This window comes from Coregonus clupeaformis, chromosome 16 (genome assembly GCF_020615455.1).
Source record: "Coregonus clupeaformis isolate EN_2021a chromosome 16, ASM2061545v1, whole genome shotgun sequence".
Lineage (NCBI taxonomy): Eukaryota > Metazoa > Chordata > Actinopteri > Salmoniformes > Salmonidae > Coregonus > Coregonus clupeaformis.
Genome location: NC_059207.1, coordinates 54231958 through 54249114, shown reverse-complemented (window position 1 = coordinate 54249114; position 17157 = coordinate 54231958). Strand labels below are relative to the sequence as shown.

At 44.3% G+C, this 17157-nt stretch overlaps 1 protein-coding gene across 27 annotated transcripts in view; it reads right to left on the bottom strand.

Moving 5' to 3' along the window:
- LOC121585184 (calcium/calmodulin-dependent protein kinase type II subunit beta) overlaps positions 1-17157 on the bottom strand; it is a 92816-nt gene that overhangs the window by 39344 nt on the left and 36315 nt on the right. For 11 of the 27 annotated variants that reach the window (XM_041901582.2, XM_041901589.2, XM_041901599.2 and 8 more), the window contains exons 7-13: positions 11144-11246; positions 10847-10930; positions 10436-10530; positions 9341-9463; positions 9012-9095; positions 8586-8628; positions 6849-6941 (exon numbers count right to left, since the gene is read on the bottom strand). In XM_041901582.2, coding sequence (XP_041757516.1) covers positions 6849-6941; positions 8586-8628; positions 9012-9095; positions 9341-9463; positions 10436-10530; positions 10847-10930; positions 11144-11246 — 625 coding nt within the window. Of the gene's footprint in view, positions 1-6848; positions 6942-8585; positions 8629-9011; positions 9096-9340; positions 9464-10435; positions 10531-10846; positions 10931-11143; positions 11247-15773; positions 15847-17157 lie in introns of all 27 variants that reach the window. The other 16 variants (XM_041901583.2, XM_041901584.2, XM_041901605.2 and 13 more) reach the window with 3 other exon arrangements.

The following is a 17157-nucleotide window of genomic DNA, read 5'->3' as shown; positions in this document are numbered from 1 at the left end:
CTAATACTGTAGACAGTAGTCCGATTAGCACAATACCCATAATCCTCGGCAACAGGGGGAATGTCATACAGACAACAGTCAGTATCCTCACCAGCTACTACACCAGGACACAGACAGACACACACGCCATGTGCAGAGCATATGTGCACACAGACACGCGTGCACCTATGTAATAGAAACAGACACACCCATAATTGTTCCTGGGTTAGGCCCAGCGAGAGTTGATGTGGGTTGTTGCCGTGGGCAACAGAACCTCATTTAGGGGAACTGGTTAATTAGTTAATGAGGCAGAGATAGAAAAATGAGTTTGGGAGAGAGAGAAAGATACTGGAGTTTGTCCCCGAGGTCCCCCTTTGGGGCTAGAGTCCAAAATGGGTCCCCTCCCAACAGGGTCGGGGAGTAACGGATCACATGTAATCCATTACGTTACCAGCAAAAATGTTGCATTCGGATACTTTTGAAAAACTTGATGATTACTTCTAGGATTACTTTTAAGTTCAGAAAGGATGTTTGCCAAAAAAAATATGACGCCTTTATGTTTTCTCAATGGCATTCAAATCAGCATTGAAAAAAGGCGCAAGTTTAAGTTTGTTTCTGCCTGAGTGAGTCTGACCACAAGTCAGAGACCACTATGATGATCAAGGGTCATTAAACTAATTGGAATGACTGAAAATCTGATAGACTTTGTTTTTTAATGTAAAGATATAGCCTAATCGTATAATCTATAGTAGAAAGCAATGGGTTAGAAGAAGCCTACATAACCAACCCATAAAGTAAAATGCAACATTCATTTATGGCCAGCTATGTAAAGTCTAACATTGATTTATCCTGGAATAAATGTCGTTCAATTGGAAATATAAATGTTTTTCTTCTTTTAATGCCTCTTAAGGGCAAAGCAATCTAAAAGTAACCAAAAGTAATCAGATTACAATAATGAGTTTGGTAATCCAAATGTTAAATTACTGATTACAATTTTGGACAGGTAACTAGTAACTGTAACAAATTACATTTAGAAAGTAACCTACCCAACCCTGCCTCCCAACACACACGCACACACACACACACACACACAAGAAAGGCATTGCACTGGACTTGCGTATGTAACATTAAAAACTTGAAACTTGAAACACACCACACACACTCTTACTAAAAAGGGGTCCAAAAGGGTTCTCTGGCTGTCTCCATAGGATAAACCTTTTTGGTTCAGGTAGAACCCTTTTAGTTTCCATGATGTAGAACCCTCTGTGGAAAGGGTTCTACATGGAACCAAAAAGTGTTTTACCTGGAACCTAAAGGGTTCTACATGGAACCAAAAAGTGTTCTTCGGCTGTCCCCATAGGAGAACCTTTTTAGGTTCTAGATAGCACCTTTTTTTTGGACAAGTGCACCTCCCCATCCTTTACCTCGCTGTCAATCAACATTGTCTCATCTAGCAGGTGGGCTCTTTACCTGTCAGAGTAAGACCGTCCCAGTCTCGCTCCTCTAACTCTACTAGACATCATCAGCTCCACTGCTACTTTTAAAGGCCTGAGTCCCATTGACAGTCTAATCACATCCTATCACAACATCAACACTACCACATGACATAAAACACTATTTCTGGCATTCTGGACTATTTTCTCTCTTCTCTCCTCTCTCTTTTTAGCTCTCTCTCTCTCTGTGTAGCTCTCTCTCTCTCTTTAGCTCTATCTCTATATAGCTTGTGCTCTCCCCTCTCTGTCTCTCTCTCTCTGTAGCTCTGTCTAGCTCTGTCTCTCTCTACACACATTGCACACATAAAGTCTGCAGTGAATTTTAAATAGAGGCTTGACTTCCATTAGAATTTCCTTTAGAAACTAATTTCTGGAGGAATTGGAAGCGAGCCCTTCTCCCAAAGGGGAAGCCTGTTCAAAGTGTGTTTGAGGCCACGAGAGGAGAGGAGACAGTGATGAGACAGAAGTCAAAACATGGTGGTGTGTGGAGAGAGAGAGAGAGAGAGAGAGAGAGAGAGAGAGAGAGAGAGAGAGAGAGAGAGAGAGAGAGAGAGAGAGAGAGAGAGAGAGAGAGAGAGATAGAGATAAATAGAAGGAGAGAGAGAGAGATAGGCGAGAGAGAGAAATATGAGAGAGAGAGAGAGAGAGAGCGAGAGAGAGAGAGAGAGAGAGAGAGAAGAGAGAGAAAAGAGAGGGAGAGCTTTGAAACCGATACAGAGGAAGACCGAGGGAAAGACAAAAGAGAGAGGATAATGCAACACTTGCAATTTCGTTTCCTCTGCTTTTCCCCTTCCTTCCTACATAGTATCCCATTCCCCCTTTCCATCTGCCTCAATTGATATAGCATCTCATTTTTACCAGCATACAGATAGCTAAATGTGCAAATTCATCCGTTTGCTAGGTACATCGGCCACCTGGGCCCTTTTTCCCAAAAGCATCAAAAGGCTAAGTTCATCGCTAGAACCTTTGTAGGAGTAACATTAAATCTCAGAGCTGTTTCCCAAAATTAGGGCTGTTGTGGTCATGACATTTTGTCAGCCGGTGATTGTCATGCAAATAACTGCCGGTCTCACAGTAATTGACCGTTATTTAACAAACACGTTTAACATCTCCGGCTTCCATGCATAGCCTAAAGCCAACCTCTGGACATCTACATTTAAAAAAGTATAATACATTCATTTAATATAGCCTACAGCATCACAATAAGTTTATTATTTATTTTAGGCAGGTCTAAAGAAAATGTAGCCTATTTCAGAAGAACAGAATAGCATATTCTGAGTTGTCCTTATGTTAGGCCATGATCTGGCTATAAGAACAATACAATTGAATATAGCTGAATAAAATAGAAAGGATATTTTTCCCCAAACGATTTCCGAGGGAATGAGCACATACGGCTATTCTGTGTTGAGCGGTTAACAAAGAAACAGGTCCTCCTATATGCTTAATTTAGAGTTATTTATGCAACTTTAGTTGTGATACAAATGTTGGGCTGTATGTTTAGATTTTTAACACATTCTAAGGCTGCATGATGCAACTAATGATTTGAAAAAAGTTGCATGAAAGGGAAGCGCACTGCTGTGTTTCTTGCGCAGGCTGCACACATTTCATCAGTCTCTCATTCACAGTTTGACAAGGAATTGATAATATTCTCACTTTTCTATATGTGTGGAATTATTTTTTTATTTAGAATGGCCCACAAAAAAAAACATGTCATCCATAGCCTGCGCTCGAATATCGAAGGGAGGTTATGTGCAGTTACGTTTTTAATATGCCAGGTAGGCTACACCGTTTGTAAAGCAGATTAATGTGCTTAATTTTTTAAGAATTTAGCAATAAATATAGCAACACGAGAAAGCTGGGATCCACTTTTAAATAGTGGCCAGTCAAAACTCTGTTTTCACACGCGATTGCGCAATGACTGAGCTTCTACTGTAAGGACATGTTTCATTTAGGCTCTGTAGGCTATGGGCTCTCCAACAATGTTCCAGAGGTCTTGGGCCTATAGGCTACATTTGGAGTTATTTGGCCACTTTAGTTGCGATACAAACCTTATCAAAACATTAAGGCCTATGTGCTAGGCTACATGATGCATACGACTATGATTAGAAAAACTGCTGTTTCTTGCCTTAGACTGCACACACTGGGCATCATTCACAAGTTATAATATTCTCACCATTCAGACTATTCTCAATGTAATGTTGTCTTTAAATATACTAAATAATATGTGTGAAATTAGTTTTGATTTAGAATGGGACATTATCATGCACCTGTCGGAACAGGGAAAAAAAGACGTCATCCGTATACACTTGAATAGCAAATGGAGGACGCTTTTCCCGCGGTTCGTTTTCATGCCGGCCAGGTGGGCTACTCCGGTTGTAAAGAGAAGCAATGTGCTTAATATATGGAAAGTTGAGAAATAAATATAGTAGGCCTATAGAAAGCTGATGGGATCCTCCTCTTTTTAATAGAGGCCATCAAATCTCTTTTCTCTCACGCAATTGCATAGCATAGCCTATAAAAATGTTGCGCAACAGGAACCCTCATTTAATTCCATGCATGAACCAGTTATGAGGAGCTGGCTCTCGCTGCGCAACAGGTGATCCTATTCCGCTCAAACTCTGAACGCCAGGGCTCATGAATTGATTAGATTGCATTTGCATTGATGTCAGTGTGATTAGAGGGACAATAGTGCTGAGCACTGGCCATTAGAGACTGGCCGTTAGCAAATTTGGTAGGCTACTAATGACTATCAGAGGTATCAGAGCGCAGTTTTGGAGAAACCTAATTACCACGACTCAACGGTTAGATGCATTCCGTCACTTTATATCAAATCTAATTGTATTGGTCACATACACATATTTAGCAGATGTTATTGCAGGTATAGTGAAATGCTTGTGTTCCTAGCTCCAACACGACTCTGGTTTCTCTTCATTACGCACAAGCCTTTCACCACCGATAACTTCACAACAAAGTGGACAACAAATACGAAGTTACCAATGTCTTTGCATTGCTACACACAAGCGAAGGATAAAAAGATGCTTCAAATGAAAACCCGAGATGACTGCATCACGGTTTTCAATCAATTTAGTTTTATTTGGCTATTTGGCTACTGTCTGCTATTTTTTGGCCTCAATATATTTCATGTTGTGTAGCCTACCGTGCACAATGAGCATTATTATAAGGTAAGCATTTGAATAAGCTGCCTCAATATTTGCAGCCATAGGTGATAATATGTTTTCATTACGGGACATAACAGTGTCAAGTGCATTCTCACATCTTGTTTGAAGTCTCAGAGAGAGAAAGACAGAGAGGGAGGGACGGAGGAGGATAGGAGGAAGGGAGAAGGAGAAGGGAGGGAAAGGAGGAGGGAGAGAAGAGGGATGTTTTCCCCCCAGCATTTTTCACAGAACATTTATTCCAATAAACTGACATTGTTTTTCCTTCGATGATAGAACAGACCAGAGCCTTCTATCTGAATAATTAGAAGCTTCTGGAACACTTTCAGAAAGCTCAGTCAGACTCTAGAATGGAAGTGGTCTGAGCTGCAGAACAACCACTGAGTTGCAGTCATAGACAAACATATTTAGCCCTTTTTGTGTTTATATACATCATTGGTTGCAGTTACATTCACTCTCAGATCGCTCCGATAGATTCCATAAAATGAGAGAAAGTAGAATTCCATGGTGTTTTGTCCCAACCTGTAAACCCAAAGGTCATGCTGTTCTTAAACCCTGTAGAGCAGGGGTAGGCAACCCTGTTCCTGGAGTACCGCAGGTACTGCAGGATTTTGTTCCAACTAGGCACCACACCTGACCAACTGAGATAATTGATCAGTTCAGTGATTGACTAAATTCAACACACTTCGTCTTCCAGATCGGTTAAATCAAAAACATGAAGTGCTTTCGGCACTCCAGGACCAGGGTTGCTTACCCGTGCTGTAGAGGAATCAAGAAGGCTCCTTACCTTGCCACAAATTACAGAAGCGAGAAGGAAGGAAGAAAAGAGAGGAGGAAGAGATTAAGAGAAAGAAGAGAATGGGTCACATTGGTTAATACCCATTAAGGTGGTCACTTACATTCCTGTAAATAGCAGAACCTACAGGAAGAAGCAAGGATGGAGGCTGATTTGTAAAAGCCTTTGTCTGTCTGTCTTGTGCCAGTCTGTCTGTCTGTCTGTCTGTCTTGTGCCTATCCGTCTTGTGCCAGTCTGTCTATGTCTGTAAGCACTCGGATGAAGGCGTCAAGGCAGAATCATGTTGGTTTTTCATAATAAGAAGAAACATTTCAATGAACTTCTATTTCCCTCTAGAGAGGCTAACTGTATTGTGGATCCTGTGCGTCTCTGTCCCTGTCTCTCTAGCGTAATCTAGTGAAGGAGAGTAGATCTAATGTAGAGAGACAGACAGGCCAGTATGAAGTTGCAATATTTGATCAGTCTTGTGGAGACAGAGACAGAGGGAAGTGGAGAGGACAGCAGCGCTGATTGCATCAGCTCTATCCCTACGCTATAAACAGTATAAACGTTCAATTGAATAGTTAGCCAACGATAGTATTGCTGAACATACAGTACAGTAACCTACAATAACAATGTACTTAGAAGACTGATGGAACCAGATCTTTCCCTACACTAGACTGTGTAGTGGTTATTCTATTGCATTTTTACTCATCAATTGTGGTGAAATTACACACTCAACTACTGGCAAACTATTGTCCTTCTGTTGTTATGTCATCCACAAATGTTGGAATGTTACAGGTATAAAAACTATTTTTGATGAGAAGCCCCAACCTTGCATCTTTCACAGTGTTAACCATGCATCATATCCCCGTAACCCCCCGTGTTAGAATGCATGCACCAGTCCAGCGCCCCATGCAGCATTCACCGACAGCACATGGGCTGTTCCATCCTTAAAATGATAGGGGGGTAAACTTTCCAGTGTTATTAACAGACAGCGCAAAATTGAGAAAAGAGGTAGAGCAGGGGAACAAGGAAGGAAATAGAGGTATTAGATGAAAAGAGGCAAATGAAGATGGGATTGAAGCAGTGTGGAACGGTGGGTTAGAAGAAAAAGTAATGAGAGAGAAAGGGAGATCAGAGAGGGAGAACAAGGACAGGTCTTGTTGGCTCAGGCATGCTCCAATGTGCTGCTATGTGCAGTGAAGGAATGGAGAGATGGAGCAGAAGGGAAGGGAGAGCAGCTGAGTGGAGAGAAAGAGGCCGGGTGGCTATCGAGGTGTGGCGATGGAAGTGGCATGCTCGGAACACCCCATGCCAGGAGGAAAGGAGAGAGGGAGGGAGGAGGTCAAGAGGGCAAGAAGGGAAAGGGAAAGAGGGAGGGTGGGAGTGAGGAGGCTAGCACCCCCAGGTGTGCCAGGCTACCTTGTTCCACCAGCCCAGTGGTGGTGCCCGCTGCCGCGGATGCAGCTGCCGCTGCGGCAGTGATGCTGATCGGAGCGGTGGAGCGACAGCCGACTGTTAGTGTCCCACACACACAGTCACCACAGAGAAAGAGGGGGGGAAGAGTAGCAAGAAGAGAAGAGGAGAGGAGAGAAGGAGGTTGGAGGGTAGAGGGAAGAGGGCAGAGAAGAGAGGAAAAAATAGAGAGGGAAACAAATATGGTTCATTAGTCCAAAAGAGAGGTGGATTAATAGAGCACGCAGAGAAACACAATCCAACACAATATTTTCATGAAACAAATTACATAAGACAACATAAGTTGTCCAACATCTCCCAATGTAGGGTATTTTCCTCCATACAACACACTGAAATAAAGCATCAATGGCGTTCAATGGGGAGTCACTATTAGGAGTGAACAGAGCTAGTGATACATCTGACACCATCATCCAATACCCAACTGGAACAGTTCATGACGGTTAGAAGGAGATGTCAAGGATACTGAAGCCTTTCTCTTTCACTTCTCTTGTTGGCCCCTCTCTCTTTCCATCCCTGCTAACACCCCCTCCCATCTCTCCTCTCATTCTCACTTTTGCATCCTACTCTATCTCTTAAATCACTCTCCACCCTCTCCCTTATCTACAGATATAGGATCTTAATTTGAGCCAGGTTGCTACAGCGGGGAAATAATTCCTGCAGCAACAAGAAATGTGAATTATTATGTAGACTATACTTAATGGACATTTTTGTAGTGGTTGATGCATTTTTCGTAAGGGAAAATCAAGTCTGAAATGTCAAAGTTGAAATTACAAACTTCAGAAGCCTTTTTAAACCTGAAATACACTACAAGTGTTACATTTCCTGCATTGCAGGAAAGTTCTCCAGCAACAGGGTGATCAAATTAAGATCCTACATCTGTATCTCCCACTTTCTTTCTTGTCTCCTCTCCTTATCACTCACATCTCCCTTTCGTATTCCTTCCCCTCATCCATCATTCTCCTCTCCTCTTTCTACCTCATCCATCAACCCTCTCCCCTTGCTCTCCCTCATCCATCTCTCTCTCTCTCATCCATCCATCTCTCTCTCTGTCGCTCTCTCTCATATCCATCTCTTCTCTGTGATTCATCCCTGGATGACCTCACTCTAATAATGGCTCCTCTTCCTGAGGAGATGAGGGTGTTGGAGTGGGGATGCGGCGGACAGGTGTGTGTGTGTGTGAGTGTGTGTGGGAGTGTGTGTGCATGCTTGTGTCTGTACGTGCATGTGTGTGCATGTGTGTGTGTGTGTGTGTGTGTGGATAAAGTCGGGGGAGGACCTCAGATCATTTGACAATTGAAGGTCTGCTGTTACGATCAGAGTGACTCATGTTCACTGAAACACCAACCTCCCAGACAGACAGACAGACAGACAGACACAGGCACACACACACACGTGCTTACACACACGCAGTACACACACACTGCTGATTGTGTAGAATAGGAAAATGAGTTATATACTGTTGAAAGTGCACATATTTGCTACATTTGCTACCGGACTCAACTTCTCATCTCCAAATAGCTGACACATTGTGTGCATCTCATCAGTGGCCTTTTACCCCTTGACTTTAGGGAGGGTTAGCTGATCCTGGATCTGTGCCTAAGGGTAACTTCTAGCCAGAGCCCCAAACCTTGGCAGGTTCCACACGATGTAAAGAGTAGGTGTGTGTGTTGATGCAACACTTACCAGAGAAGTTCCGTGAAACCAGCATAGCCGTGAGAACGGCCCCCTGAGATAGGAGAAGAAGAGAGAAGAGGGGAGAGGTGGTCAGCCCAAGACTGCTTTGATATGACAGAGTCATGGCAACAACAGGCCACACTTCAGATTATAATATCATGCTAATCTTTTCCATTCGTTCGAGATTTAGGCAAATAGCTAGTTTCAAGTTGTAATGTCACTTGACCAAATACAGTGAAATGTCTTTCTTACAAGCTTTAAACCCAACAATGCAGTAATTCATATCAATGTAGCTAAATAGCTATATAACAGGTTATAGCTATATCTATAGAACAGGTGGCATGGAATCATCTTGACTTAAGAAAACTTTTGAGGTCTGAAAACCCCTCACAAATGAATTGAAACAGACACAGAATACCAAAGTGATCCACTGACCTTGAGTTTCCTCCTGGCGTTGAATTTCTTCAGGCACTCCACAGTCTCTTGTCTGTGCATCATGGATGCCACTGTAGAACGTTGCTGTGTGTGAGAGAGAGAGAGAGAGAGAGAGAGAGAGAGAGAGAGAGAGAGAGAGAGAGAGAGAGAGAGAGAGAGAGAGAGAGAGAGAGAGAGAGAGAGAGAAAATAAACAAAGAGGAAATGTAAGTCACATGAGTCAAAAGTCACAGAGATATAGTTAGATCTTTGCGCCTTTGTGTGTATGTATATGAGTGGGTGTTTATCTCTCCTGGATATATTACAATACATAGTGACATGTGTACTTACGCAGACCCATGGGTGTTTGAGGGCCTCCTGAGCGGTGATCCTCTTGGCAGGATTGATGGTCAACATCTGGTTAATCAGGTTCTTAGCCTCTGGAGTGACCGTGTCCCACTCTGGGGAGGGAAACTACACACATGCACACGCACAGAGACATACACACACACACACACACACACAAACACGCACACAGACATACACACACACAGACACACACACAAACACACACACAGGCTTGATCAGGTTCTAGGCTTCTGGACTCTCCATTTGTCTATATGATTCTCTATCATTGAAAAGTATGACAGATGTAATCAATACAATTCTATCAGCAATGTTTCAAATATTCCACCGCTCTGAACAGGTCCCAGGTAAGTGCACTTGCTGGCCAATCCATTACATTGAATGATCAATTATAATAGGATACCAGCCAGCTGAATACTCTCAGTAAATAAACTGGGTAGTCCTCTCTATATAAGACTGAGTATATAGATGTGGTGTCAAAGTGTACTATCTGTTTACTATCACACCCGCCTTACTAAGATATCCTATATAAATAACGTATTAACAAATAAATATATAACATTGGGATGAGACAGCAATGTGTCTTTTGATAATAGGTGTTGGGCTGTTAAACGTCATCATAGCTCAATGACATAATCTCCCTGAGATTCTTTCCTAAAATGGGACTAATGTGCCCAAGGTAGGCACTTCCCCGCTCCTCTAAAATATGAATGAGGTGATTTAGTTACTTCTAAAAAAGAAACGGGGGGGGGCACCGCAGGGAAGAGGGGAGAGGGGGAAAGGCGTACAAAAAGAGAAGGAAAGAAAAAGAAACGGAAAGAAAGAGAGGGCAAAGAGAGAGAACAGGAAAGCAAACAGAGAGCGGAAAGATGGAGAACGTTAAGTAGAGGAGAGGAGGAGAGGAGGACAAAGGAGGGGAGGAGGACAAAGGAGGGGAGGAGGACAAAGGAGGGGAGGAGGACACAGTGAAAGGAAAGGAGAGAAGAATAGAGTGGAGGATGAGGAGAATAGAGAAAAGGGAGAGAAGACAAGAGAAGAGAGGAGAGGACAGCAGGCCTGGTCCGATCCTGTATAACTCACATCGTATGCCCCTGCTTTTATCTGTTGGTACAGTTTGTGCTGGTCCTCGTCCCAGAAGGGAGGGTAGCCCACCAGCAGGATATACAGAATCACCCCTGAGAAAGAGAGAGAGAGAGAGATAGATAGAGGGAGAGAGAGAGAGAGAGAACGAAAACGAGTGAGAGAGAAACCGAGAGAGCGTGAGAGACAGAGAGAGCAAGAGAGAGAGAGAAAGAGAGAGAGATTGAAAACGAGAGAGAGAGAAACCCACAGAATCAGCATTTTTTTAATGAATATTTACTTCGTGCTTTTGTGTCCAAGCATTTGTGTCTGGGTGTGAAGGCATTCATGTGTGTATCATTTTTGTGTGTGCGTCTTTCTGTGTGCCCAAAAGAGTGTGTGTGTGTGTGTGTAAATGTGTGAGATGCTCACCGCACGCCCAGATGTCCACAGGTTTGCCATATGCCTCCTTTCTCAGTACCTCAGGGGACAGGTATCCCGGTGTGCCAGCAAATCCTGCAGCACGACAATACACACACGCACGCACGCACACATACACGCACGCACGCACACACACAAACACACAAATACAAACACAATTCCTTACTCCAAGCTTAACACGTCACCCCTAGTGGGATGAATAAAGGTTGGAAACAGTAAACAGTTGGTATAGTAAACAGTCAGAACCACAGATCTTGGATCAGAATGTAGTGTAGAGTCAAAACGTACCAAACCAGGCTTGCTGATCCCCCTGTACCTCGATGGCCAGGCCAAAGTCAGCCAGCTTGACGGCAGCATTCTTGCATTTGCTGGCCAGGAGCAGATTCTCTGGCTAGGGGGAGGGGGGAGGAGAGGGGCGCTAAGGTTAATCCTGCTTTGAACTATAAGAGAAGGGAGGAGGGACAGACATACAAACACTCTTGTGTTTGTAACAGCGGATGGCCATACAGTATATTTGCACACATACACAAACAGTAACAGAAAACATACATAGATGTAGCACATGAAAACACACACACTCACACACCAGAACACCTATAGTTTGCTCTGGGCTGTGGTTTAGGCTATAGTGGTTTGGGCTGTGGTGAGGGGAGCTGGTGGTGAGGGGAGCTGGTGGTGCCCCCCCTCTCTCTCTGTGTCCCAGATAGAACAGCCTCATTACTCTCTGTCAGAGGGTGACTCTAATAATGGGCTGCTATCCCCACTGGACCTCTCTCTCTCTCTCTCTCTCTCTCTCTCTCTCTCTCTCTCTCTCTGCTCTCTCTCTCTCACACACTGCAAGGCTACTGTATTGTAGACCTACCTAACATCACTCAACACAATAGAAATGTGTCACCCCTATCCCCTTCCCCTAGTTCCCATTGCTCGGATGTTTGCAGATCTGAAGGGACTGAATAGGTATAAGGCAATATGGTGATGGTTCTACCTAGACTTCCAATGTGCAAAGGCATCTTCTGGCATATTTACTTCACATAGATAGTGCCTTCAGATCTGCCTTTGTACCTTTTGCTCTCTCACATACTATTACGTTCCCTCGCAAACACACACACCTGTAGAGAGTGTGTGAGGTATAAACACTGTGTTAACAGTGCCACTGCTGACCCTGCATTGCAGTAGCTCATGTCATTGCAGCCTGTCTTCCTCTTTATGTCTCATTACTACACCACCTCTCCCCTCCTTTATCCCTCCCTCTCTACCTCCCACCCTCCCACTCTACCCCTCTCTCCCTCATCTCCCCTTTATCCCTCCCTCTCTACCTCCCACCCTCCCACTCTCTACCCCTCTCTCCCTCATCTCACCTTCATCCCTCCCTCTCTCTACCCCTCTCTCCCTCATCTCACCTTCATCCCTCCCTCTCTCTACCCCTCTCTCCCTCATCTCACCTTCATCCCTCCCACTCTCTACCCCTCTCTCCCTCATCTCACCTTCATCCCTCCCTCTCTCTACCCCTCTCTCCCTCATCTCACCTTCATCCCTCCCTCTCTCTACCCCCTCTCTCCCTCATCTCACCTTCATCCCTCCCTCTCTCTACCCCTCTCTCCCTCATCTCACCTTCATCCCTCCCTCTCTCTACCCCTCTCTCCCTCATCTCACCTTCATCCCTCCCACTCTCTACCCCTCATCTCACCTTCATCCCTCCCTCTCTCTACCCCTCTCTCCCTCATCTCACCTTCATCCCTCCCTCTCTCTACCCCTCTCTCCCTCATCTCACCTTCATCCCTCCCTCTCTCTACCCCTCTCTCCCTCATCTCACCTTCATCCCTCCCTCTCTCTACCCCTCTCTCCCTCATCTCACCTTCATCGCTCCCTCTCTCTACCTCTCTTCCTAACTTGTTTGGAGCCGTAAGAATACTGACTTTATGGCAGAGATGCATATAACAACAAAGCTTGGGCTCTGCGCTGCTCGGAAGCAGAGGAGAGAGAGAGAACAGAAGGAGGGAGAAAGAAAGACCTCAAAAGAGAGACAGAAGGAGGAAGAGTGAAAAAGGGAGTGAAAGAGAAAGACAGGGAAAGAGATAGAAGAGAGAAAGAGAGCGAGTGAGAGAAGGGAGAGTGAGAGAGAAAAAGCAAAATAGAGAGTGAAGAAGAGAGGGAAGACAGAGAAAAAGAGTGAAGAAGAGAGGAAAGACAGAGAAAGAGAGTGAAGAAGAGAGGGAAGACAGAGAAAGAGAGCGAGGGCAAGTGAGAATGAAAGAGAGAGGAACTGTAATCCTGAGGCGGTTACCTTACTTGGTGTCATCTCCCCCTCAGCCATATCATATGATTCAGGGTTTACTCATGTGTATGGAGAAAGTTAAAACTTGCCAACACTGCAGCGCTAGGATAATCCCTGCTATGATTGTGGGTGGAATTTATATTAACCGCAAGCTTCCAAAAAATAGGTTTCCATATCCAGGCACACAATGTCCAGGCCACACGCACAAACACACAGAAATTCACCACACGCAGACAGACAGACACAGAGACAGACAGACAACATCTTTCTCTGCACATCGCATAATAGCAGCCCTCTGCAGTAACACACAAATCTAGGTCCTTCCCTCCACACACACACACACGCACACACAAACACACACAATAAAGTGGGTTAGGTGAAGGAGTGCAAAAGAGAGTGTGTGTGTGAGAGAGAGAGCCAGAGAGAGAGAGTGTGAGTGAGTGTGAGTGAGTGTGAGTGTGTGAGAGAGAGAGAGAGAGAAAGAGAGAGAGAGAGAGAGAGAGAGAGAGAGAGAGAGAGAGAGAGAGAGAGAGAGAGAGAGATTGCTGCGCTGGAGAGCAGTGAGGGCCTGTGTGTGGGTGTTTCGGATGGAACGATTCCCAGCTCTCTCTCTCGCTCTCTCACTCTCTCTCTCTTTCTCTTCCGTCGTCTTTCCTTTCGCAGGAGCAGAGTGGGTGCTGCTGCAGCATTCCACACAGGGCTCGATCTGCTCAGATTCCTTCTGAGGAAGTGGAGAGAGAGACGAGATGCAGCCAGACAGACAGACAGGCAGGCAGGCCTCCATTGAAATGGCACTCCAGTTGTGAAACCAGAGACTGGATTAAGTCAATTAGCCTAATTTTGGGACTTTAGAAGAAGCATATCAACAGAACTGTGTGCTTTCTTTGTAGTCCTGCTTAACTTTTCACACTGATCAATTATTCATAACTGTCTAGTGGTCCCCACTTGATTTGTTATTTGCTGTATCGCTCTTCCAAGACGGGAGTGTTCTTCTCGCCACTCAGACACTCTCAGACGTTGTCCTTAGTCATCACACTATGACCTATTGGGTGAATTGCCCCAGTACTGCGGACTGTAACCTGATAGGTGTGGCAGCTAAATAAAGAAATAGCCACAACAGTTCTGATAAACACAACACTACTTCAAGAGGAATGCTGCCACTGCCCAGAGGCCTGGGCCTGCCACTGGCATTAGCATAAAGGACAATTCCACAGAACCCAACATTCATTTACATTGTGATGCAGTTGCGACCACAAGTCACACAAAACTCAAATTTGGATGAGACTGACTTTATGACCAAAATTATCCTATTTACACTTTGTAGTCAATTATGACAGTAGAATAAATGTTTCTGACTCATATCGATACCACAGGCTGTTTTCTAAATGAGAAGTTGTTTTTTTAAGGTAGTTGCTCTTTAACAATTTCCATTGAACATTTTACAAAAACACATTTACTTAAAGAACAGTGCAGATGCACTTCTGATACCAAACTTTCCATCTGCACTGTTCTTTAAGTAAATGTGTTTTTGTAAAGACAATCAGCAGAAATTGTTAAAAGTAGTCCTTGTGCAAAGAGTTGAATGGTTTGTTTAACGTTGCATCATTGGTTTTTGTTTGACATACATTTATGAGTTAAAAATCAGAGTCTCAGCATGACTCTGTTACTGTGGAATTGCCCATAGACTACAGCGGCAGACTAGCATCATGCAAAACAAGGCATAGTTATAATAATGATATAATAATAGTTATAATAACACACAAGCTCACAGACCCGCAAACGTACACACAGACACACAGGATAGGACAGAACAGGAAAGGACTGCACCGACCGCAAGCCAATCACAGTAGACTCAGTAAACCACTGGAAGCTATACAATTCCATTGGAAGCACCTTAGAGACAAATAAATGGGACAAAGCGATTGCCCTTTAGAAATCTGTAGGCTATTGGGAATCATAATAGCATGGGGCTAACTTTAATACAGCAGCCTAGGCTGAGGAGTAGGAGAGACAAACCCTGTTCCAAGAGAGGGCTGGCATAGTATAGCATAGCATAGCATAGTTTAGCGAGGCATAGCATGGCATAGCCTAGCATAGCATAGAAGAGCCATGCATACTGGCATTCTCCACAGACTAGGATAGGTGCTGTTTCAACAAGAGGACAGGAGAGAGAGGGTCTGCATTTGGCAAGAGTGAAAGGTGCTGTTTCAACAACAGGAGAGAGATAGGGGAGCAGCATTTGGCAAGACACAACCAGAGAGGCCAAAGGTCACAGAACACATGGTGCAGAGAGAGATGGTGCTAAAGTAGGTAGGGATTCTGACCTGAAAACAGGAGACTGACCATGGCCAACTGACTGCTTTTGATTGCTTTTAATATGCAAACTAATGGGTAGGCCTGACAACCTACAGCATAACGGAAGAGACTAAATACTTATCTAAAGCTACAATCCACAAACAGTGACGCTGGAAAATTTCACTTACACCAACACACAAATAGAGGATAGACACACCTATACACATACCAACACCCCACACTGGACACACACTGAAGGGGCAACAGTTACACACACGCACACATACACATTGGACACACACACACAAGGGACAACTTACAGGCAGCAAGGTGATACCTGTCACTCACCTTCAGGTCTCGGTGCACCACGCCCATTTGATGGCAGTGTAGCACCGCCTCCAGGATCTGCTGGATGCAATGACTGCATGCAAACACCAGGGGGCGCATGTTAGTCTGAACAGCATAGCTACAATCCCGTGCACAGGCCAGGGGGGGAAGGGGGAGGTAGGGGTGAAGGTAGCGGGGAAGGAGGGGGTGGGGGGACTTCTATCACACAGACACACCTTCTTGCCTGACTGTCACCGGCCTCGCCCAACCCATGGCCAAGTTAATCGCCCAATGGTTTGGCGATAGAATGCCCAACAAGTGTGACCAATTATCTAAAGGATTAGCTACCAATTAGGTGACCAATAATCTAAAATAATTGTATGGATGTGAGCAATATGGTGGTGCCTTGTGGATTGGAGTTCCCACCATATAGCTGGTCTTCACCCATCCAATAAATTACAGATCAATGGTCAACTGTCAAGTATAAAGGAGGAGGCAACATCAAATGTATGATGATTTTATGAGAAGGTATGAACATTTAATTGAATGTTTGGCTATTTGGGTCCATGATTTTGGTCCATGAGCAGGACTGGGTTGGACCTGACAGGCAAAGCTGTGGGTCCTATGGGTAAGAATATATTATAGATTCTAGAGTCGATTCTATTGGGACATTCTATTCTTCCATAGATGGTATAGAGGTGTATACTCATAAAGTGAGTACACACTGTTTTCAACAGAACACTGTATTCCATGGTTGGCTGCAGGCGAATTCTAAATCACCCATTTTACTATATAAATTGAGAAGCGACTAGGGAAGAGGATGAGGTAAGGGACTGGGTGAGTAACTTTCTATCCCACAGCTAAAAACAAACATTGAAAAGGCTCTCTTCAGACCAACAGCATACCTACTTGTGTACCTATCCAGCCTTTGCTGACACAACCTGTCACCATGGTGTCTATTTCAGATACAGAGCCCAGACGGGCCTGCTGTTGTTATGATGAGGTTTGGACTATGCACAGACTGGCATATATACACTGCTCAAAAAATTTAAGGGAACACTTAAACAACACATCCTAGATCGAATGTGTCGAGTGGCGGTGTAAGGCACTGGAGGCTAATGTGCCACTAGAGATCTGGTTGAATAGGCTCTGACGGCGGCCGGGAGACTGGGGCGTGGCCCACGTCGTAGGGGAGGGAATGGCCGGCAGGGATGTAGCTCAGTTGATAGAGCATGGCGTTTGCAATGCCAGGGTTGTGGGTTTGATTCCCACGGGGGGCCAGTATAAATAAATGACTAAAATGTAATATGAATGAATGAAATAATCTTATTAAATACTTTTTTCTTTACATAGTTGAATGTGCTGACAACAAAATCACACAAAAATTATCAATGGAAATCAAATG